The sequence below is a fragment of the Vulpes vulpes genome, chromosome 5 (genome assembly GCF_048418805.1).
Source record: "Vulpes vulpes isolate BD-2025 chromosome 5, VulVul3, whole genome shotgun sequence".
NCBI classification, from domain to species: Eukaryota; Metazoa; Chordata; class Mammalia; order Carnivora; family Canidae; genus Vulpes; species Vulpes vulpes.
In genome coordinates, this window is record NC_132784.1 from 94353849 (window position 1) to 94379882 (window position 26034).

Consider the following 26034-nt stretch of genomic DNA (forward strand, 5'->3'; position numbering starts at 1 on the left):
AAATGGAATCTTATCCATTTCATCCGGGTTGCTTAATTTGTTGGCATATAATTGTTCCTAATATTCTCTTATAATTGTTTGTATTTTTGAGGTGCTGGTTGTGATCTCTCCTCTTTCATTCATGATTTTATTTATTTGAGTCCTTTCTTTTTCTTTTGGATAAGTCTGCCTCAGGGCTTATCAATTTTGTCAGTTTTTTCAAAGAACCCGCTCCTCGTTTTGTTGATCTGTTCTACTAGTTTTTTAAAATTTCTATGTTATTGATTTCTGCTGTAATCTTTATTATTTCCCTTCTTGTGCTGGATTTAGGCTTTATTTGCTGTTGTTTTTCCAGCTCCTTTAGATAAGGTGAGGTTGTATATTTGAGACTTTTCTTGCTTTTAGAAGAAGACCTGTATTACTACTTCCCTCTTAGGATTGCCTTTGGTGCATCCCAAAGGTATTGGACTATCATGTTTTCATTTTCATTGGCTTCCATGTATTTTAAAAATAAATTCTTCTTTTTTTCTGGTTAACCCATTCATTCTTTAATAGGGTGCTCTTTAACTTCCATGTGTTTGTGGTGTTTCTAAAATTTTCCTTGTGGTTGAGTTTTAGTTTCATAGCATTGTGGTCTGAAAATACACATGGTATGATCTCAATCTTTTGTAGTGGCTAAGTCCTGATTTGTGACCTGCTATGTGATCTCTTCTGGAGAATGTCCCATGTGCACTTGAAAAGAATGTATATTCTGCTGCTTTAGGATGAAATGCTCTGAATATATCTGTAAAATCCAACTGGTCTAGTGTATCATTGTTTCCTTGTTAATCTTCTGCTTAGATGATCTGTCCATTGCTGTGAGTCATGTGTTAAAGCCTCCTACTATTATTGTATTATTGTCAACAAGTTTCTTTAAGTTTGCTATTCATGGACTTTTTAATTTGATTACTCCCATATTGGGGACATAAATATTTACAGTTGTTAGATCTTGTTGGATAGACCCTATTATTATGATATAATGACCTTCTTTATCTCTTATTACAGTCTTTGTTTTAAAATCCAGTTCGTCTAATAGAAGTATGGCTACTCCAGGGTGGTTTGATGTCCATAGTATAATAAGTCGTTCTCCATCCCCTCACTTCCAATCTGGAAATGTCTTTGGGTCTAAAATTAGTCTGTTTTAAGGAGCATATTGATGGGTCTTTTTAAAAATCCTTTCTGATACCCCATGCCTTTTAGTTAGATCATTTAGTCCATTTACATTGAGAGTAGCTACTGAATGATATAACTTTAGTGCCATTGTATTACTTGTAAAGTCACAGTTCCTGTAGATTGCCTCTGTTCTTTTATGTTCTTTGTTGCTTTTGGATTCTTTCCAGCTTAAAGAATCTCCTTTAATTTTTCTTGCTGAGCTGGTTTAGTGTTCATGAATTCTTTTAGGTTTTTGCTTGTCTTAGAAACGCTTTATCTTTCCTTCTATTATGAATGATGTCCTTGTTGGATAAAGTATTCTTGATTGTATATTTTTCGCACTTAGCATGTTGAATATTTCCTGCCACTTTCTTCAGGCTATTAAGTTTCAGTGGACAGGTCTGTTGCTAACCTTAACCTGTCTTTCCTTGTAGAATAAGGACCTTTTTTGTCCTTAGCTGCTTTCAGAATTCTCTCTTTATTTTTGTATTTTACAAGTTTTGCTATGATATGTTACAGTGTTAACTGTTTTTCTTGATTTTGAGGGGAATTTCTGCTTGGTCTTGAATGCTTGTTTCCTTCCCCATATTAGAGAAGTTCTCCTGTATAACTTCTTCTAAAAAAACCTTCTGCCCCTTTTCATTCTACTCTTCTTCTTCTGGGACTCCTATGATAGTGATATTACTTCACTTAATGGAATCTCTCAGTCCCCTAAGTCTACCTTCATGATCTAATATTTTTCTTTCCCTCTTCTTTTCAGCTTCATTATTTTACATAATTTTATGTTCTATATCACTTATTCTCTCCACTTCTTCTTCCATCCTCGTTGTGATGATATGCAGTCTATTTTTTTTATTTTAGCTATGGCATTTTTTATTTCAGCCTACTAGTTTTTAGGTTTGTTAACTCTGCAGCAAGAGTTTCTCTGGTGTCTTCTATGTTTTTTTCAAGCCCAGCTAGTAGTTATGACTGTTGTCTTAAATTCTTGTTCAGGTATATTTTATATATCTATTTTAAGCAAGTCCCTGGCTATGATTTCTTCTTGACCTTTCTTTTGGGGGGTATTCCTCCATTCTATCATTTTGGCTACGTTTCTGTATTTTGCATGTTTTGAAAGCTTGTGTTTCTTGCACCTGAGAGTAATGCTATATTAAAAACTGTCCAGGGCCTGGTCCTTCAGGAAATGTTTCTGGTGAATGCTGTGTGCACTCTGCTGTTGCATTTTGTCTGCTCTTTCCCACTGATCAGTCCTTGGCAGAGTTCCTCCTTGTCTGCAGTGGAGAAGCTTTGGATCTTTGACTAGATTTGCTTTGATTTGTTTGTTAACATAAGTCTGGAAGAAAAGAAAAAAAATCCTTGATCTAAAAGAGAGAGAGAGAGAGAGAGAGAGAGAGAGAGAGAGAAAGAGAGAGAGAAAAGGAAATGAAAAGAAAAAATACAACTAACAAACAAAAAACTATAAACCTCATTCCCAAGGAAAACAAAAAGTAAAAATATAAGTAAAGCTTGGTCCTATTTCCAGCAGAAGTGCAAGTGATGCTTTGAAGTACTCTATGATCAGTAGACTTGGTGCATGTGAGGTTCTGCCCGACGTGGTATTCTGGGGGAGTGGCCTGCTGTGCTGGCGCAGAGTAAGACCTGCCCCAGGAAATACCCACTTGCCAGGCATGGAGGGGAGGTTTAGTGTAAGCATGTCTTTCCACCACTCTGGGCCATGGTGTTGGTGGAGGGGTGGAGAAATGGTGCCACCCTACTCTCTCGTCCCAGACAGGGGATCCCACACTCCCTGCTATTCAGGAAGCCCTCACAGAGCAGTGAGGGACATCAGCGAGCTTCGGGCCATAGCTCCTCTGCATTTTATCTTTGGCACATGGCTTGGATTCAGAACTCCAAATCTTGGGATCCCTGGATGGCTCAGTGGTTTAGCGCCTGCCTTCGGCCCAGGGCGTGATCCTGGAGACCCAGAATCAAGTCCCACCTCGGGCTCCCTGCACGGAGCCTGCTTTTCCCTCTGCCTGTGTCTCTGCCTCTCTCTCTCTGTGTCTCTCATGAATAAATAAATACAATCTTTAAAAAAAACAACAACTCCAAATCTTAAAGGACCTGACATGGTAGAGATCCACCCCTGTCCTCCAGTGTAGAGACTTGCCCTGCTGTGTCTGGTGTCTTTTGTCATAGAAAATGTCTCACACCTGCATGGTGTGCAGAATCTATGGTGTAGCACAGTGAAAGTCAGTGACCAGCTTATCTATCCTCTGCATGTGCCTCTGTCCCCTGCCGATGAAAGGCCATTTGTTGGTGCCTGCAGGGTCTTTTGCCCCCAGAGAGGCAATATATCCTCTTCCAAATGTACTCCAGGAAGGGGAACAATGCCTTCCCGTGCAACCCCAGAAATCCCTACCCCATGTGTGTGCTCCCTTCCTGGAGCCAGCTGCCTTCTTCTCCCCAGGAACATACTCCACAGCTTTCACTCTGGCAAACATCATGCTCTTCCACAACCTGAGTTTGAGCTCCACATGGTGTTTGCAATAAACCTATGCCATTCAGTACCCCTGCTCCCAGTCCTTGGTCTGGAGAGGTTTTCTTCTGGTATGACCAATGCTGCAGTCTCAACGTCCCCTCCCTTTCTCCGCAGAAAGGATTCCCTCCCTTCCCAAAACCATAGCACCAGTTTTTCTCTCATCCAGTTCACTTCCATGTACCTTGCACTTGCCATGCTGTCTCCCTCCAACTGTGACCAGTTGTGTCTCCCTCCAACTGTGACCAACCTCTCCCAGTCCTCAGATGGATTTTCTGGGTGTTGCAAATGATCTGATCTCAATACAGCAGTGTTTGAGGGAGGAGGACAGCCCAGGGTCCCCCTACTTCTCTACCATCTTAACTCTTCCCCTTTGTATTCTAATTTTAAAAGATGTTCTATGGAATTTGTTTTCTCAAGCATATTTTAGGGGCTTGTCACAAATGGATCTGAATTTCAGTTAATAAATGAACATAATCTTTTTTTTTTTTTTTTTTTAAAGATTTTACTTATTTATTCATGAGAGACACACACAGAGAGAGAGAGAGAATGGCAGAGACACAGGCAGGGGTAGAAGCAGTCTCCGTGCAGGGAACCCGATGTGGGACTCGATTCCAGGACTCCAGGATCATGCCCTGGGCAGAAGGCAATCACCAAACCACTGAGCCACCCAGGGATGCCCTGAACATAATCTTTTTAAGTTCTTTTTAAAATGTGTCTTCTTCAGTTATCTGGCAGTCAGAAGACCATGCAACTGTTGATCTCAGGGTCATGAGTTTGAGCCCCATGCTGGATATAGAGATGATTTAAGTAAATAAATAAACTTTAAAAAAAAAGAAAAGTTATATTCTTTTTAAAAAGTAAACGTCTTTTTTAATCTATTTATCTAATGCTAATACTGGATACCTATGTAATTTTTATTGCTAATCAAAGTACTCTGAATAATTGTTAATATGGGGTTAGTTTCTTTAAAGACTCACATACCTTACTGTTCTTGGTTTTCTTGTACTCCAAAAAGGCATATTCTTTTTTATACCAGCTTTATAAGTATTTCCAGTTATATTGGATGTTACCTTTTTTTTTTTTTTTAAGATTCCTTGAGGGCATTATGGTAAGTGAAATAAGTTAGAAAATGATATGTGGAATCTAAAAATAACCCAAAACAAAATAACAACGAATCTAATTGTGTCTCTTGAAGCATGCAGCATTTATTGGGATGCATGACTATATCAAGTCTCAGATATAGCTTGTGTGGCTCTTTATCTTATTTGAGTTAAATGACTTTTTGACTTATTTTAACTTATTTTTTCATTCGCTCTCATGTTGCTTTTATTGAATTGCATTTCTGTTCATTTATAGATTTCCCACTTTAAGCTCTATCCTTTGGTAGAGGTAGTAGATAAGGGGACTGGCAGTGTGTAGTTTTTAACTCATCAACACTTTGGGTTCTTGTCCAGCCTACTAAATTTAAAATAATTTTCAAAGCAGAAAACAAATTTGATGGTTGGCTTTTGTACAATTATTTTTGCATGTGGAGGTTTGCCCTAAGAAAATTAAAAAATAAAATGATCAATGTAAAATGGAAAAATGACTGTATAGTATGCATTTAAATGAATTGGTTATTCTTCAGCTTGTTAGGCAGTGAAAATTATTCTGTGTTTAATAAAGGGTTAAAGATTAAAAAGTGAAATTTTAAAGTGTAAAAATTTATGTGATAATTCTTTATGAAAATTTACTTTATTTAATGAGATATAATTCTGGCTATTTTGCTATGTCTTTATTGAATACATAGCATGTATTCATATTGCTATGAGTCAAGATATAACTAAGAAAAGGAACATTCACTACCCTCAGGGGATTTTCAGCCTGTGCAAGGTTATATATTTGGAATTCTTGCTATTTTCTGGCATTGGACTAGTTGTTTTATTTATGTTATTTCCTTCAGTATACACTTCATCGTTTTTATTCCTACCTTTTTTTAAAAAACAGATTTTATTTATTTGACAGGGAGAGAGAGAGAGAGAGAGAGTGAGCGAGCTTGCACAGTAGGCAGAGGGAGAGGGAAGAGAGAAGCAGGATCCCAGCTGAGCAAGGGGCTCGATGTGGGGCTTTATCCCAGGACCCTGGGCTTATGACCTGAACTGAAGGCAGATGTTTAACTGACTGATCCACCCAGTTACCCCTTATTATTCCTACAGAGAAGCAGAATTTTTTACATATTTGCCCTTTGCTTTTCATATTTGCCTTCAGCACGAATCTATTTTTTTTTAAAGATGTATTCATGTATTTATTTGAGAGAAAGAGGGGGAACATGAGCAGCATGAGTGGCAGAGGGAGAAGGAGAGAGAGAATCTCTAGCAGACCCCTTGCTGAGCATGGAAACAGATATGCAGATCCCAGGACCCCGAGATCATGACTTCAGCTGAAGCCAAGAGTCAGATGCTTAACTGGGTGAGCCACCCAGGTGCCCCAGCTCTGATCTTTTTATGCTTTTCTTCCCTGTTTAAGTAACTGACCATAGGAAGCCAGCACCTTCCCATCCCCTGCTTTGAACTGTGTGTTCATCCTCTCTACTTGGATGTTTAATAGGCATTTCTAACTTGCCATGTTCCCCTTGGCTTCTTCTGTGCTCTTCCACATCTCAACATGTGACTGTACTGTCCTTCCCCCAACCCTGTTCTACTCTCAGCTTTCCACATTTCAGCTGAACCAAATTCCAACCTAACAGTTGCTCAGGCCAAATGCTTTAGAGTTATTCTTAACTTGTCTTTTGGTCTCACACTCTGCAGCATATGCAAACCCCTTTAGAAAATTCTGTCATTTCTACTTTCAAGATATATCCAGCATACAACTATTTCTCAATGCTGCCATCCTGGCTTAAGCCACCTTCTGTCACCTGGGTACTGTGCAGCGGCCCTCCTAATTAGACCTGCTAATTCTGCTTTTGCTCCCCTTTGGTTTATTCTTAAAATAGCAGCCAGTCTTCCTTTAAAGTCTAAGTCAGCTCTTTACATGGCTGTGATCTGAATGCCGAAGCACTTACCATGGCCTGTGAGAACTCTTGTTTCTCTGTAACTTTGCCTCCTCCTCTTCACCCCTCACCCATTTTGCTCTAGCCCCATTGGCCTCTTCTCTGTTTCTGGAATATACCAGCCACAGAGCTGGCTCAAGGCCTTCATACCTGCTGTTCCCTCTGCCTGGAATTCTCTTCCATCAGATAACATAAGGCACACTTCCTCAGATCTTTACTCAAAATTGTATTTTCAGTGAAGATCTACCTAAATATCCTGTTTAAAATTGTAGTCTCCTCACAAGACTCTTTGGAATACTTTTTTTCTTTTCCCTTTTAACTTTTCTCCATTGCCTTTCTCTCTTTTGTATATTGTACATAGTCGACTTGTTTTGTTTTCTGTGTATTCCATTTGGATTGCAGTGGCTATCCCATAAAGACACATGTTGTTGCCTGAATCCTCACAACCTGGCACAAATTTGATACTCAGTACTTATTTGTTAAATTAATGAGTGGATAACTGATTGAATTAAGGTCCTTTATAATCTGACCAGTGCTTACCTCACCTCACCAACCTCTCATCCAGCCAGCCATTCTGACCTACCTGAAGCCACTTACACAAATTGTGTTCTCCACTGCTTCTGGGCCTTGGATTATTCTGCTCTCTCTTCTTGGATCTTTGTTTTCCATTCCTGTTCCTCACTACCCATTCCTTTTTAACTTGCTTCAGCACTTGTGGACATTCAGGGTAGTGGTTTCTTGGATAACATTTTATCTGAAATTCTTACCTGACATCATGATTATAGCCTAATTTCACTCTGGTTTAGGAGTGGCTTCTGGGGATTCTCTGGGCCTCCCCGAATACCTCCGTCCCAATATTTAACACATTGCCTTTGATTTTACTATTTACTTCTATGTATATGCTTATGGAGGGCAAGGGCTGTGTTGTATTTGCCTCTGTAGCTCTCACACTTAGTGTAGGATTTGTTGGGTGACAGAATGTTGTTGCATTAATGAAGTCATGTTCAATAATTTTTTTGATAGTGTTGCACAATCAAGATGATTGAAGACCACTGGCTAGAGATGCCAGTGCATATTGCCAGTGCATCCATTTATTACATTTTTCTGTCTATGTATTATTAAAAATGGTACACACATTTCTTTCTAAACACATATGAGAATAGTTATTAAAACTTGGTGATCTATTTTTTTTATTTATTTATTTATTTATTTATTATTTATTTATTTATAAGATTTTATTTATTTATTCATGAGAATACACAGAGAGGAGAGAGAGAGGGGCAGAGACACAGGCAGAGGGAGAAGCAGGCCCCACGCAGGGAGCCCGACGTGGGAATCGATCCTGGGTCTCTAGGATCACGCCCTGGGCTGAAGGTGGCGCTAAACCGCTGAGCCATCCGGGCAGCCCAAAACTTGGTGATTTATAAATAAAATGTACATTAGAGCGACTTAAAAATCATAAAATGAGACATGATAGAATCTTTCTAAGGGTGAAAGAGCATTGGAGGATGATGGCAGAGTAAAATTATACTATCTGAAAAACATTAAGAGGAACAAAGTTTCCTACAATTAACTTCTATGTCATATTACTGGGAATATTTAGCCATAATTATAGAGGATATACATTTGAAAAACCAGATTACTGCAATTAAAAAACATAACAACATAACTTATGGCTGCATTTTGAATACAATGTTCTGTTTAGTTCCCATTGTCAATGCAGTATTGGTTAATGAAAAACAGAAGTGGCCTTTATGGGCACAGGCTCTATTTTAAAATAATGAAGCTAATTCAGCAAAGAGATTTATTTAATTAGAGCTTCTGACATAATAAAGCTGTAGATATTTTGTGCTGTTTGCTTTATTTTTAAGTCCCTCCAGAGTCAAAACTGATATGAAAATGTTGCAAGTATGGACAAACTAAGGATATGAAAAGAATATTAATGTATGAAATTGCACAAATGACAAACTCCAATGTACACAGTGTGTATGTAGTAAATGATAAAAGGCGCTAGGAAAGGAAACACACCTCTAACATGTTGCTTATGAATTTCATTGAGAGATGGGCCGTCAGCATTGACTCATTGCCTGCTGGTGCTTACAGTTCTTCACTGTATGTCAAAAGGAATGTATCTCCTTATGCTTGAAAGATTGTGGAAGTGATTATTAGCTTTTAACATTAAGTGATAGAGACAAGGTAAGAAGCACATGAATGTGCTTAGATTTTATGGTATTTGGATTTACATTGAAAATCGGTGGCTAATAGAGCAACCAATGTGTTCAGGTGACATTCACATTTTAAAGATTATTCCTTCTTTAGGGTAATAGTTATTAAAAGAAGAAGTAAGTTTTGACGATATCTCTTATTCTTTATATACATAGTTTTAAAGATTTTTTTATTGGGGAGATTGAGCATGCGCACGCACAAGTGAGGGGGTGGGGCAGAGGGAGAGGGAGAAACAGGCTCCCCACCGAGTATGGAGCCTAATGGACCAGGGCTCCACCCCAGAATCCCAAGATCATGACCTGAGCTGAAGTCAGATACTTAACCAATTGAGCCATGCCGGTGCCCCAATAATATCTTTTTAATATTTGATGACCAATAGGAAGGAATGTTATAATGTAGACCTTTTCTTCTCTCATGTATATTGGTTACAGTATAGATTAAAGTAGCGCTAAGCACTAACATACAATATCAAAAATTCAAAAGAATTTTTTTTGTTCACTGGAGTGTAATGCTGGTGTTCTTAGTGTAGATCTTTTCTCTGGTGATTCACACATACATGCACACACTCAGTAACATGGTTAAGTACATTATTATGTGTGCAAACCACTTTTATTTTTTGTCTATTTGCTGTCTAAGACCTAACAATCCTTTGCAAACAGCTTTGGGAAAGGTAAGGCGTGCATGGAGAAGACGTATATATATATATATATATATATATACATGTATATATATACTTCTTGAAATTATTGGCAACAAATGACAAGCATCACTTTTACTTGCGTTTTATTCTCAGATCTCATGTGAGAATCAGTCATATCACCATACTTTCACAGAAAGGCTGAGAAATGTAGCCTTTGGCTGAAGAGTGCCTTTTTGCACTCAACTCTATACCATGGAGCGGGGAGAGGAGTGTTGATAGAAAGCTTCAGCCAGTGCACATGTGAGGGAAAGACTTATTAAAGTCCAGTCTCTCAAAGAGTCAGCATTTAGCCCTCTGTGCAATATTCCTCACCGTTGGCTCTCTAACCTGGTATGAAGTATGTCTAATGTTTTGAAAGGAATCAGTTATTGAAAAATCTTCCTAATATATTGTCAAGACTTTACTATGTGTCAAGACCTGGTTTCATTGGTTTTGGACACACATTAAATTTTTTTTAAATATTTTATTTATTTATGAGAGAGAGAGTGAGAGAGAGAGAGAGAGAGAGAACCACTGACTTGGGGAGGAGCAGAGGGAGAAGCAGGCTCCCTACTGAGCAGGGAGTTGTCAGGACTTGATCGAACCCAGCACCCAGTATCATGACCTGAATTGAAGGTAGATGCTTAACCTACTGCACCCAGGTGCCTCATCAGACACACATTAAATTTTATGTCTTTGAGATGTGGGCTTGGTACCGTACCTAGTACTGAGTTCTCAGTATTTGTTATGTTTAGGAGAGTTTTATCATTTCCACCCTGGTTTAGGGTATTATACTTTTGTTAATACAGTATAAGCTGCATTTGTTTTCTTGGAGAGCTATCAATCTGAGTTCATCTTGAGTTTGTGAGTCACAGGTCCTTTCATATGAATTATATACCACATATTGACCTTATGATTTTCATGTGTTTAACAAATGCTTTATTCTTCTGGTTAACATATTCACCCTTGGACTTCTGCATCAGCTGCCAAAGCTTCTCTGACATTTTTTTAGCGACCATGTTCTTACCTTTTAGAGAAGCCATAAATAAGCATGTTGTGAAAAGTGGCTGAAGCTATAGGTCACTAACTTTCTATATTTAACTTTTGCCATAGGTTTCATGGTTTTATATAGTTCTTCCAGTTTTCAAAATGATGCTTCAAAAATGGATTTTATTTACAAACCTAGTTCAGTCTGAACAGCCAAATCCCATACATTTTGTTTTTATGTTTGCTTTTGTTTTATTTTTATTTTTTATAATGAAAAAAAGTGAAATTTATTTTTTCAGAATTTTATAGTTGGTTCATGATTATTACTATGTAAATATCTTTGGCAAGGTAAGTTACCTAAAATATCAACAACTGGAAATAAGTACTTTCAGTATTTTGATAACCAATCTTTGGTAAATTCTCCTTCTGTGTAAACACACATATGTAATACACTCATACAGATGTAGTTAGGACAATATTATAGGTATCATCTTTTCAATGACTTTTTAAATATTTTTCCTATTGTTGATGAAGCTCCTTTAATTCTCTTCCAGTTCCTTTCCTGCTACAGTACATATTCCTGTGTTTTTGTCCGTGGGATTTAAGCTGCATTTGAAATTATGGTCTGATTGCCAGTTTCAGTTTTCTTTCTCATTTTTTTTGGAGATGATCTAGAAATGTGCAGATCAGATCCTACATTATTTTTTCATAAGTTCATTTTATGAAGAAGAGTTTGGGCACTAGCTTTTTACTAGAGTTTATAATTATTCGTCTATTTATTTATCCAATTTAGTACTTAGTCAATTGGTAGAAAAGACTTTCCATTGGAGAGCTCACTTCACACTGTAATTTGTATGTTAGAGTTTTGTAGAAATGTTTTTTATGGATTATGAAATCTATTCCACATGACGTAGCCTTGGCTAAGAAAAGACTTTTCTTTAAAGTCTTCTTTAAATTTAAACACCTGTGATATTTCAAGACCTAACAAAATAACATCCCAGTCCAAAGAAAATGCTATTTTTTGATACCTAGCTTTAGTACACCCATATTAAGTATTAATTTCTTTTTGAAAGTGCTCTTCAACTTCTGATTCACAATTTATTTTATAATTTTCCAGAGATTTCTATTTACTTAATTATTTAGTAGTTTTTGTAGCACATCATTTTTATCTATGAAAAATATCATATCCCTCTTTAGTCTTACATATCTTGTCACTGAAAATATGAGGAATGTGTTTTGGAAGGGACAGTGTTGCTGAACTCATCAGCCATATTTTTGCCATTATGGCACCATCCATTTGTTTATATTGAATGCCTAATTTACTATAGGTGTGTACTCCTATTGGAACTATAATGGTGAGTGAAATAGAAATACTGTTTCTTCTTAGGGAAGCATGTAATTTAATGAGAAGGCAACTATTAAAGAAATACATTTGCAAATAAATATAAAGTTAAAATCAACATAAATGGTAGAATTGGTTTGGTGAGTGGCATTGCCTAATAGATTAGTTGACTACATTGATCAAGTGGCTGCTTCATCGAAGGTTTCCCTGAGAGTTGAGCTGAGAGCTCTAGGATATGGGAAGAGATGATGTAGAAAAGGCTGAGATAGGAAGGATCATGTCACAATTGAGTAAGTTAATACCACTTAAGTGTTTTGGTCTTTATCCTAACAAAAGTGTAGTGCCAATATACAGTGGGGTGATGTGATCTAAAACAAATTTAGAAAGAATCTGTGTAGTTGTAATTTGGAGGAAAGATGTAGAAGGCAAAAAGAAGTGTAGGCTCCTAATTGGTAGACTTTTGCAAGACTCCCATTTGCAAAAAATGGTAGTTTAGATTGAGGTGGTTGTGGTAGTAGAGATGAAGAGAGGTAGATGCATTCTACAAATATATGGTAGGAAGAATTGAAAAGATTTGATGACCAATGTATTAAGTATTTGCAAATACAGGAGAGGAAAGAATCTAAGATAATGCCTAAATTTTTGAGTAACCAAACACGGTGGAATTTGGTGCTATTTGCTGAGAGGTGAAAAATGGAGAGGACCAATTTTGAGAGAAAGGTCATAGGTTTGGTTTGGAGCAATTGAAGATATCAGTTGTCCAGGTAGATGTGACATTCTGGAATTACACAGTACTTTAGTTTAAGAGGGTAGATAGTTTCCTTGAATATTATTTTAAAGTTTACAATTATTTTTAAAACTAGAATTTTGAAAGTTTATTGCTCTTTGCTATTAACATATTCCCAAAAGGAAGTAAGTTAAAGATTTAAAAGTACACTTAATATTTTATAGGACTCCTCTAATACTTCTTTAGTATAAAGAACAACTAGGCCCTGTTCTGTTTTGTATTTTTTTTGTTTTTTATTTGCATTTTTTGAGCACCATAACAGAATTATTCCCATAGTTTTATGAGTAGATTATATTTCTGTGAATGACTTCTCACTTGAATCAGCTGGACACAAAATAATATAGGCACTGGTAGGGTATAAATGGTTAAAAATTATAACTAGTGGGGGCACCTGTAGGGCTCAGTCAGTACAGCATGTGACTTGATCTTGAGATAGTAAGTTCAACCCCACATTGGGCATGGAGCGTAGTTAAAAAAAAATTATTACTACTGACTATATTAGAAGTGTATGGTGTTTTATGCAGAGTATAAACAATTTTTAACATCAAGGATGATATGATTTTTAAGAAATATTCGAGGACAGTCGCTCTTTGTCCTGCATGATGTTTTAATGCTAATGTTAGCTACAGATTTTTTTGTAGTATAATATTTTATACAAATCCGAATCTGAAGTATGAGTAACTCACTTTATTCTGATTATTTATACTGTTGACTCTAATATTGCCAAAATATTAACAGTGTTAAAGATAATAAAATCTTTGAGTTTATGGAGGAAACTTAAGTGACTTTTCAATGGAGAATTGACTAGTAAAGTGTTTGAAGTTTTTCTGCCTTGCCATAATCACTCTTTAAATAAGGGCCCATTATCTTTTCTTTCCTTATTAACATGAGAATAAAAACAAAATTAGAAAGGGTTTAGAAATAAAACTATTTTCTATTTCTGGAGTAAAAGTGAATATTATCAAAAAGAAAAGTGAAAACTAAAGTTTTTCTAATTTTAATTTTGTTATCTTATTGCCTTCTAATGCAGCATTATTTAAATATTCTTAACTTCAATTAAAATTTTAAAATAAATGCATTTTTCATGTTTTTAAAAATTAATATCTTATCTTTTTTTTAATAGGTCTCATATCTTTTGGGTGAACAGAAGTCTACCCTTATGGGGCTTACAGGTTATGTACAATTTTGTTTTATCCTGCTATTTCTGGATTTATTCATATTTCACAGAAAAATAATATTGGAGATAAAACTGTTGACATTAAAAATGAGTTTGTTTTATTGCTTAATTAATCTTGATGCACATCCTAGACACACATTTTTATTCCTGTCTTCATGTTTGCTTGAGCCTTGCTTTCTTCCTTTCGAGAATTTCCTTCTTATCAGGATTAAACTTTTGAAAGCTTTTGAGGGCATGGAGAAGAACAGAGTAAACTAGTCTGTTAAGCTACCACAAGTTCCCCAAACTACTCTAGGCATTCATCTTATATAATCCTTGAAAAATTAATCAAAAGCCCATAACCACGTCTGCTCTTTTACTTTATATCTGCAGTGTCTGGAACATGGTAGAATCTTAATAAATAATTATTAAATGTGTGAACTAATGAATGTATGGCTCATATTACAATAACAAGAGCTCGGTCCCTAAACAGATAATTTTGTAAGTAAAATAAAAAGTATGTTCTGACATAAAAAGGAGCCCTGAAGAAAGAGTAAGAAAATATGAGCGGGAACAACATGTCTGAATTGTATTGTTGAGATGTTCCCTGGAGTCCCCTATACCACTTTGTTTTTGAATTTTATGCCCAGCAATTTTTTTACATGTTCCTATCTCTACTCCTGTCTCTCTTCTACAGATACTTTTTATTTTCTGTTATTTTTCAAAAGTAAAAGTTATTTAAAGAATGCAGTCACTAAGATAAAAAACACAAAAAATTACAGATTGGAAGACACTTGAATCTGGAAGTAATGAAAAGACTCTCAAACTCACTGTGTATACACAGCCTTTAAAATGTTTTAAAATGAAATGTTTGGTTTGTCTTTTAAAGTCGTGAAGATTGTGAAATCTGTACATTTTAAATGTTATAATGGATCATTTTAATTATGCATTGTGATCATAACTATGAAATTAGGTTTTTATTATGTCTGGATATTTCATATTTTTTTGAAGTCAAGTTGTATTTTTTAATATTGATTTGCACTGCAATGTCATTAATTACAGATGCCCCTTCAAATATTTAAATATTCACTAAAAATGCAGTCTTTTAATCTCTAGCTTGATTCCTATATTATTCTTCAGTGAGATGCACATTTAAAGTAAGTTAATATTTTTAAGAGTAGTCCTATATGGCCTTGAAATACATTTTGATCTATTTAAATTGATTTTATCTGATAATGATATTTTACAATAATAATAATGCTCATTTTCAAATAGGATTTTGAATAGTCTATGCTACAAATGTTCTAGAGACTCTAACACTACCTAGAGAAAAAAAAACATGGATGATTATGATTTAAATCACCTGTGGAGAACATCTAAGAGTCTTCATTTTATATTAAAAAATGCCTGGATACCATATGTACTTCTGAACATATTTTACTTATATTGCCATGCATTCATATGCTTTTATATTGCCCTTCTGTTTTAATATTCACTTAAATCAAAGTTTTCATTCCAACATGAGTTAAAATTTAAACTCCAGGGTATCTTCTTTTCTTATGCAGATTGTTTTAAATCTCAAAAATCTATAGACAAATATATTTGTTATCTGAGTCATTTCTTGTTTAGGCTTACTTATTTTGCTTCTACTCATCTACCCCAAAGTGCTGAGACTATTTAATACAAAATAATTTGGATATCTTTTCTAATTACTTTTTCTGTTGCAATCACAGCTTTTTGGTAGTTCAGCAGTGGATATTGTATATACAATAGCAAATGTAGAAAATGGTGGAAGCTTGTCTAGGAAGATTCAGCTTATGCTCTCCCAGTAATAAAAGAGGAGTTGGTTATGAAGTTCATTCAAATAAAATCTGAAAGTATCTTGAAGTGTTGTGTTGACATGTTTATTTTGTTTGAGGTGGGTGATAGGAGAGAATGTAGCACTCAACTCAAAGTTTATATTCCTTTATTTTCTGAAAAGAACTGCTGTTTTGGTAGATGTTGTAGAAATGGTGGAGGTATTGCTGGGGAGATGGTGGTATTCATGGCAGGGCAGTTGTGTGTGATTGCGCATATTAAGAACATACATAAAAGAACCTATTCTTTGCATATCACGTAAAGTCCAGCCAGTCTGACCTTTCTGATCTCACATTTATATTTGAGATAATAAGCAAAAAATATTTATTAAGGAGTGCTAGAAATATAAAACTAAGCTGTAGTCCTGGGAGTGGCTTGCAGCCTACCACCTGTATATAGAAGTTAAAGTGCCACATAATACCTCCTTATATCTATATTTGTATGTTATACAAATATATATACATACATACACACATGTACATATTTATAAAGTTAATAGTATTACAATCATGAATATATTTTTAAATTCTATTGCATTTTCTCATTAAGTACAATTTTTTTTTCAGGTTTCAGTGGCATTGATAAGTCTATTTGAAACAATACTACTTGGTTATCTCAGTTATAAGGTAAGATACTTTAATTAGACATTTTCGGCTGATAGGATGCATTACTAGCATTTACTCAGTATCCTCACTTTATAATTTATACTCTGGGGTAAAGCAAGTTCTTCTTAAACCTCTTTAATTATTTTGGGCCTTTGTGGTGTGTGATAAAAATCGGTAGTTATATAGTAATGTTTTCCTTGGTGGCTTAAAAATATTTCACTAATTGCTGTGGGTTAACTTACCTATTTTACACATGCTTATATGAGGCAAGCAAATGGAATGGTCTTGCTTTTAATTGTTCTTCACGTCTTTCCCTGATCTATACAAAAAACATTGAGGGAGCAAAAACATGTTTATTAGGAATTATTTTAATTTTTGGTGGAGCTTTGTCTGGCTAACACAATTTAACAAGTATTTATTGAACTCGTATTTGATGAAGAGCTCCATTTGTGCATTGTACTTTTCTCAATTAGTTTCCATCTAGAAAAGGGGGTAGGCAGGAGAAAATTATGCAGATGATAATAATAATACAAAAAAGAAGTTCCATAGGGGTAGAGAGATGTCATATCATAGGATGAAGACTACTTGATTGATTTAAGCAGAGTAGAGTTCTTGAATCAGTAATTTCAATAAGGAAAGATGAAAAGACGGGACACTAGAGATTTATAGAATTAGCAGAGGCATAAAAGAAGTAATGTGCATATAAAATTGGAAGAATAATAGATATTTAAGTTTGGGCAGAATTTTGGGGGGCATTTGGGAAAATACTGGTTCGGAAAATTTGGCACAATATTGTGAGGGCCTTGTATAGCAACATATAATGGGAATTTGATGAAGGATGTTGAACATGAGAGTTCTATAATTGTAATTAAGTTTTGGGAGTATTAGTTCAGACATCTGTGCAGCACAGGTCAGAGAGACATCACAATGAAGGCCATGTGCTCAATTAAGACACAATTATGGAAAGAAAACTGGGAGTGAGTTTTTGGCTGGATGAATGAAATAGACAAGAGCTGGTGCAAGATGAAATATAAAGGTGAAAACTAAAATCATTAACTGGTTGGTTGAGAAAATTGAAGAATAGGCAAAATCAAATATCGCTTTAACATTTTCTGAATTCAAATGACTGGGAACATGGCAATAAAACTAAGAAAAATAACATCAAGAAAAGAATCAAATTTGGATCAAGATAGATGGAATTATTGAAATGGTTTCGGAAATAACGAATTTGAAGTGCTTATGGACAGTTAGGTAGACATGACATGTAGACAACTAAAAATGAGAATCTGGGACATGAAGGGAGAGAGATTAAAGATGCAGAAGTCATTTTCATAGAGAAGGTAGAGGAAGCATGCAAATCTACTAACTATGGGATAATAGCCAAGAGAGAAGCTGAGGGTCATTTGATGGAAATACTTATATTGTGGTTGTTGGAAGAAAGACAGAGTAATCAGGGAATACAAGGACTTAGAAAAGAAGGGTAGAAAGACTTTGGAATGGCTGCATATCCATCACTAGCCTTCACTTCACATTGTCAGCATACTATATCAAGTGTATTCAAGTTTATGTTTTTGGGAAACTCCTATACAGTCTTTCTCACTTTTTAAGACCTAGAGTTTTGAGGATAACATTTTCTAGACTACTTTAAAAAAAATTTTTTTTATTTATTTATGATAGTCACACAGAGGGAGAGAGAGAGGCAGAGACATAGGCAGAGGGAGAAGCAGGCCCCATGCACCGGGAGCCCGAGGTGGGATTCGATCCCGGGACTCCAGGATCATGCCCTGGGCCAAAGGCAGGCGCCAAACCGCTGCGCCACCCAGCGATCCCTAGACTACTTTTAATACTAAATTTAGAGCAAGAAATCTTTAGAAATTCACTTTTCCTTTGGCTTCATTTAAAAATTCTCCTTAACTTCATTTGAAGAAAATAATGCTAATATATAATTAGGTGAGATTGTATTAGAAAGTATAGAAAGAAAAGAATGTGGGCTCTCCAAAAAATATAGATGGATTGATTTAATATTTGTGAGAAAAGGGCAGCCCTGGTGGCTCAGTGGGTTTAGCGCCACCTTCAGTCCAGGGCGTGATCCTGGAGACTCGGGATCGAGTCCCACATCGGGCTCCTTGCATGGAGCCTGCTTCTCCCTCTGCCTGTGTCTCTGCATCAATCTCTCTCTGTGTCTCTATGAATAAATAAATAAAATGTTTAAAAAATATTTGTGAGAAAAAATAAGATGTTAGAAATTCTAAGGAAGAGGGCACCTGTATAGCTTAGTCGGTTAAGTGTCTGCCTTTGGCTCAGGTCATGATCCCAGGATCCTGGGACCAAGTCAGCATTGGGCTCCCTGCTCAGCAGGGGGTCTGCTTTCCCTCTTCCTTACTCCTGACTTATGATCTTTCTCTCTCTCAAATAAATAAAAAATATCTTAAAAAAATTTTGAAGGAAGAAAAGTGTTATCTGAAATCATTGGAACCATTTATGTAAGAAGCTTGAGAAGAGGCCATTCAATTTAGGTTTAGGAAATCATTTACTATTCACCTGTAGGAAACCAATTTCAGTAGCTTACAAATGAGAGTAAAAAGTTATTAAATGAAGAATGTTGATTGACTGGGATAGGTCATTACCCTAGAAGTGGTCAAATGAGGCAGAAAAGATTGCCCAATGATTGAAAGAAATCTGCATTTTTTAGAGAAAGTAGGTAGAGGGGACTGAAAAAAAAAGATAGATGAAGCAAGTTTTATACAAAATAAGAATAAGCTAGAATAGGAGCCCTACTACTGAGGTCTACTACTTTGCTTTGGATACATTCCATTCTTTACTGAGAACATGGAAGATGGAAAATAGTTCATGAAAGAATATTTTGAAGCTATGGAAGAGAAGCTGAAAGACCTTAGTAGTCACTCATCCCTAAACTACCTAGAAAGTACTTACACAGCGATGAACAGTGTAGACCAAGATGGTGAGGAAGATCTTTTAATGGTTTATGAGTATATCTCCTTGTTGAAATGGGTGCTCTATAAACATATATTGATTGACACATCTAGATTTTGGATACTCTTAGAAGAACGAAATAAAAATCAAGTGAATTAATATCCAAGATTTTATCTTCTAACTTACTTAGTATTCAAGTAGATGATGTAAACTGAAAGTAATAAACAACATGACATGCTAAAAAATTAGGCATGTGGGTGTTTTTGGTAAGCATTTAAACCTATTTCACTGTACAGGAGTGCATACAGATATTTAAGTGGTCAAAATATTAATCTGCATTTGTGAATTTGTTTTAAATGCTAGCCATAAGTAATATGAAATTAAGTTTGGTGCTTAATGGAACTCTTAGCCCTAATTTAAAAATTCGCTTAAAAAATGCAAACAGATTCAAGATAATTTTCCATTGTAATCATATGATGTTGACATTTGTAATTAATTACTTCCTGCCATTTATAAAATGAGAGCAGAGCATTATGAGACCTAGTAGCATTATATGAGCTAGATGATGTATAATATTTCTATTCTGATCTTCATAAACATTAATGGCTCAGATGGAGGAGAGGTAGACGATAGTTGAGTTTTGTGTGTTTCAAAGGAGACAGAGGATAAAAAGGAGTTATGTGACATTGGAAGGGTAGGTTTCTGTCAATTGCCTTCTTTTTCCTCTCAAATTTAGTCAAACTCATGGAATCTTTTGATCCCTCCAACAGACTGTTGGATAAAATATTTGGAATGAATAAATTAAGTAATTGGAAACTATTTATGGCCTATAATTAAGGCAAATTTGGATAGCAGAAACTCAAATGAGCACCTCCTCCCAAATTAGATATTTTTTTCAAATTAGATTTTTAAGGAAAATTATAGAGAGGCATGCAAAAATGGATATTGCATTAGCAACTGTATGTATTCCTAATATTGTTCTTTAATATGTTAAGTTTTGAACTATCAACATTAATAGCAAATCAATATTTTTATATTTGTTTAGATATATACAGATAATGTAAATATTTGTATATATTATATACATATATACAATATTTAAAAACCAATTTAACTTACATTCTGTAAGCACTTTATAATTCTTGATTAAACATCCTAAAATAAGCAGGATTTAGTCCTTAACAGTTAAAACAGTTTAAACTATCATTGAGAGTGCAGTTTTTGAAAAACAAAGACTGATGAGTAAAAGCAAAATAAGCAAAGACTCTTTAAATGTATGTTGAGGTTAACAGACAATGATTTAAAAATCCCTGACATCAACTTATTTTATCCTCTATCCTACAGAAGTGCAGGTCTGTACTTAAATCATCATTCCATTCATGTTTATAGCTAGTTGGCAGAACAGCCACAGATCGCCCAGCAGTAAAGTTCTTATTCTTCTGTTACCATAAATACCCTCTATGTCTTTATCAACTGCTTTCAAAATAGAACTCTATTTATACACACACATTCATTAAATCAAAAGGAAATGAAAACAAACTCCAGCATAACCTCCAAAATTCTGCAAACAAAAATCCAACATACCTAGAAGGCTTCTGTTAAATCTACAGTTCTGTTTTCTATAATCACTTTATAAAAAGCAACAGTTTTGAAATTTTAACACCATGATGGGCTCCTTTCTGGCAAAGAACAAGGGATTTGACTAGGCCTCCTCGACACTCCTAGATACTGGTGATTGATTCCTTTTTTCCCCCCTAAGATTTGCTTTATTTTAGAGAGAGAAAGAGAGCGGGCTTGAGAGTTGTGAGTGTGAGTGAGGGGAGGAGCAAAGGGGGAAGGACAGAGACAAGCAGACTCTCCAAGGAGCCCAGCGAGGAGCTTGATCTCATGACCCTGAGATCATGACCCAAGTTTGTGGAAATCAGGAGTTGGTGAGTTGCTTAACTGACTGAACCACCCAGGTGCCCATACTAGTGTTTCTTTCTTACAGTGCCATGGAAATAGTGAATCTAGATATTATTCCGTTTACACTTAGAAATACAAAATAAGGCTGCCATAGGGTTACTACGCTTTTAAATTCACTGAAAGAAGATAAATTATCAACCATTTTGGTTACACATTTATATTCAGGTATTTTTAATATTGAAGAGGAAAATGTTTTTAAAAAGTCCCTGGGTACATCCTGCTCTAACAATTCTATTACCATACATCTTGTAATATTTTAAGTGCTTTTTGGAGGTTCCTACAAACTTCCATTTTCCTTTATGATAAAATTCAAGGCCTGATATATTTTAGGTAATCAAAAAGAGGTAATCTATTTTCCTGCATTTTTATTAAGGAAAGTTATGTCCATACCAAATGTTGTAAAATGGTTAGATTAATGTTTATTTGTGGGACGTTTACTCATTTTCAGGGGATTGACGCATTAGGTGTACCTTTAGAGAAATAATCCAGGTGATACGGTAGGTGAACTGGAATTGGGCAAGAATGTAGGGAAGGAGACCAACAAGGAGCCTCCACCAGGTCAAAGAGTGGGAATGAGGTAGAATGAGGAGGATGCAAACTCAAGATCTATTTATGAATCTGGAGATTTTATTTTTTAAAGATCTTACTTGAGAGAGTGTGAGAAAGTGAGAGAGAGCGCACAAGTGGTGGAGTCAGGGGAGAAGCAGGCTCCCTACTGATTGAGGAGCCTGATGTGGGACTCTATCCCAGGACCCTGAGATCATGACCTGAGCTGAAACCAGACATTTAACTGACTGAGCCACCCAGATGCCCCATGAATTAGGAGATCTTATCACCCACTTATCCTTAGGTAGCTGGTGGAAGGAAGATGCAAATAGTTTCTCCAGGATTTTTGGTTTGTGTTACTGGGGAACTGATCAGGGCAAAAATCATAAATTTTTTTTTTCAACATATTCCACGCAAGGTGCCTTTGAGGCATTTGTGTGAAATAATGTGTTAGGTAGTAGAGATGAAACAGAATCTCAGAGATGCAATATAGAACTGGACTAGAAATATAGCATTGGAAATCATTGGTTTATTATTGATAATAAGTTGAATTTGAAACATAATTGAAATTACCTGAGATGGGTATGTAGTCAAGTCCTCCTAAAATGTTCTCTTGTAGAAACTTTCTATTGGAACTCTGTGGTTAAAAGTGAAACAACTTATATATAACCATTTTCAGATAGGCTTAAAACAATAAAATTCTTTCAAGTGTTTCTATTTGTATTCAATAGAAATAAATATAAAACTTAAGTTAAAAAAAAAAAAAAAAAAAAAAAAAAAAAAAAAAAAAAAACTTAAGTTAGAAAAATAATTATACCAAGAAGGAGAAAAGTGTGTATAAAATATTTGAGAGTTTAATTTACTCATTAACATAATTCTTGAGCACTAACAGGCATAGAAACAAGCAGTTCGTTCTATAATCTGTTATAAACACTTGTCCAGGAGATTAGTGGTAAAGGCATGGGGAGTAGGGCATTCCAAGCAGAGGGAGAAGTGTGAGCAAAGTTATAGAAGTTTGAAATAGCCTAGCTTGTTCAGAGAGGCATATAAAATCCAGTATGGATTAATCTGTGGCTGAATTCAAGATGGAAATAGGAGTATAGTAGGTACAAACCAGACCAGTAACCAGAGTCCAGATTGTGAACCTTCATATAATCTAAGGAATAGTTTGGATGTTGTTATGTTGGCAGTGGTATTTTAGTGAGGCTCTTTTGGCTTTGATATAGAAGATAAATCAGAAATTAGCCAGTTATGAGACTCTTAATTGTTTGAGAAAAAAAATCATAAAATAAAATTGATGTATTACAAATGGAAGTGAAGAGTCATCAGAGATCTAAAATGTTTTTGTTTACTATGGACTAAATTTGTCCAAACAGTGTCTCACAGCTGGGAAAACTAATAATAATCTTACTGTGCATTGATAGAAATATCCTGCCATATCACCAGTGGTAAGTGTTCCCAGAACCTTCCTTCTCTTGCTGGTCACAGCAATGTCTTTCCTCAGGAACAATCATTGACACCAAAGAGAAAAGTATGGTCACCAGTAAAAACATACTAAGGACAGAATAAACAAATGTTAAGCATTCTGGAAACCAAGCTATGTAAAAAACTGGTGATGAAATGGTAATATCAACCTGCATGCGCACACACACACACACAATCAGTTGTAACTGCTTTATTGAACAGGCTTGACTCAGTGCTAGTAGGAAAGGCCTTTAGTTCTCTGATGCTTTTTCAAATCCACACATCATCCTGATACAATCAGATGATATATTGGAAAGATCTCAGAGCTCATGTAGTCTCTTCAGTCACAAGGCAAATTTCAGTGTAGCATTGAAGAAATTATGCTCGCTATATATATATATATATATATATATGTTTAAAAAAATATATATATATATGTTTAAAATTCTCATCCACTTTAAGGCTGCAGCTTAACCTTAACTCAGACCTGCGTGGGACAGGGAATCATTATCTGCTATTCCCACTTCTTGTCTTATGTGATGCTGCTGATTCTGGTCCCTCCAGGGCCAAGGAGGCACAGGGAGTGAGGTGAAGTCAGTCTCTGGGATCAAAGGGCCTGAGCGGCACAAGTATAGTCTGGTGTCGGGTTGTTCTGTGTGGCAGAGTAGGAAATTGTGGCCTTTCACAAACCTTTGACTAAAGCTCCTTGGATGCCCCACTGCCTCTGACTGGCCACTAGTGCTCTGACCCAAGCCCTAAACCTCTGAGGCCCACCATCTGTTGAAGTCTTATTTTCCCTTCAGGCACATGGCCTTCTCAAGTATAAACTCCTTAAAAATGACCATAGGCTTTATTCTATAGGGTCTGTGTCTGTTTCCCAGAAAACAAGTATCTTTGTCTTGGAATTGGCATTTGTGGCTTGCTCTCCTTTCAGCCTCTATTCTTGTTGCACTGTTGTCTCTTGGTATGTAGATGTTTTAGGCATGAGCCAAATGCAGTCTCTATGAGTGAGCCCAGCTCTCTAAGTGGTTCTTTTGAGCCCTTATTACTTAGCTTCAAGTAATGAGAGAAGCACCAAAGCACCATTAACATCTCTGTACAAAGGGCTCTTTGTGGCTTTTATTTCTTCCATCTGCAACCTCGACTACTTTTTGTATAGCCTGGAGATGGTGATGAATGAAATATAGCAAAACTTGTCACCTAATATCTAAGGACATGGACATTAGCCAATCTAGAACCTTGTTTTGTGATATGATACTATCTTATAGCACTGTAATGTTTTAAGCCTTTGAGACCTCAAGGAAGGTTAAGAAAGGCCCCTACCTTTGAAGCCAGCAATTTAAGATAATTGGAAAATATCCGGACCTGGATTTCAAATTGCCTTTCTAATATGGAGATCTCTTCATAGACAAATAAGCTGATTTAGGAAGTTCTGAGTTTTTTTTTTTTTTCCCATTGGACACCATTTAAGAAAGTGTCAGTGATTAGTCTGTTTATATCAGGGTCAACTTGATGGGTGTGTAGTATGCATTTGCACAAGGCTATGCATTGAGAAGGGCCTGTGCTTATTTTAATATTCTTATGTCACCTTCTGGAAATTGTTAATAATTTGTTAAAAAGAAGCCCTGAGTTTTCATCTTGTGCTGGGCTCCACAAATTATGTCATCAGTTTTGATTAATAATATTGTATTGGGACACCTGGGTGGCTCAGTGGTTGAGCTTCTGCCTTCGGCTTGGTGAGTGATCCTGGGGCCCTGGGATTAAGTCCCGCATCAGGCTCCCAGCATGGAGCCTGCTTCTCCCTCTGCCTCTCTCTGTGTCTCTCATGAATAAATAAATAAAATCTTAAAAAAAAAATAGTTGTACTATGTGGGCTGGGAGGTTAGACTCTAGATGATTGAAAAAGCCCTTCCTTTAAGTTTTATTAACATAAGAACAACGTTAATACCAGTGAACATTAACAAGTGTTATGTGCTTATAAGCTATTTAATATGCTTTACAGTTTGTGAATATAACTCATATAGTTTAAAAAATTAAGATTGAATCACTTTTTTCCTGATTCTGTAGCTTCTTTTTTTTTATTTTTTATTTTTTATTTATGATAGTCACAGAGAGAGAGAGAGAGAGAGGCAGAGACACAGGCAGAGGGAGAAGCAGGCTCCATGCACTGGGAGCCCGATGTGGGATTCGATCCTGGGTCTCCAGGATCGCGCCCTGGGCCAAAGGCAGGCGCCAAACCGCTGCGCCACCCAGGGATCCCCCCCTTTTTTTTTTTTTTTTAAAGATTTTATTTATTTATTCATGAGAGAGACAGAGAGAGAGAGAGAGAGAGAGAGAGAGAGAGAGGCAGAGACACAGGCAGAGGGAGAAGCAGGCTCCATGCAGGGAGCCCGATGTGGGACTCAATCCCGGGACTCCAGTATCACGCCCTGGGCTGAAGGCAGGGCCAAACCGCTGAGCCACCCAGGGATCCCCTGTAGCTTCTTTAATGCATGTATTTTTACTAGTAAGTTTTCTTCCATGAAATATTATATGATCAAAATGTATACAATATTCAAGACTTACTATAAATGTTTGTTTTACTTCTTAAACTTACTACAAAATTGAGAGTACAGTTACATTTAGAAAAATAATCTTTAGAAGTCATTGCTAGTTTTAATATAATTATTTAGTATTCTGTTAATGTAAGAATCCTTGCTAGAGAAATTCTGAGTGCTGTCTTTTTTCCCCCTTTAATGGGATTCAGTATAATTGACTTTCATTTTTA

General features: G+C 35.9%; 1 protein-coding gene across 17 annotated transcripts in view; it reads left to right on the top strand.

Annotated features, from left to right (window-relative positions):
* The window catches only part of KCNT2 (potassium sodium-activated channel subfamily T member 2), a 374048-nt gene that overhangs the window by 109361 nt on the left and 238653 nt on the right, over positions 1-26034 (top strand). For all 17 annotated transcript variants that reach the window (XR_012001790.1, XM_072759479.1, XM_072759480.1 and 14 more), the window contains 2 exons: positions 13864-13912; positions 16320-16379. Coding sequence is in view for 16 of the 17 variants with exons in the window: in XM_072759479.1 (XP_072615580.1) it covers positions 13864-13912; positions 16320-16379 (109 nt within the window). In the remaining variant the exon portion in view is untranslated. The remainder of the gene's footprint in view (positions 1-13863; positions 13913-16319; positions 16380-26034) is intronic.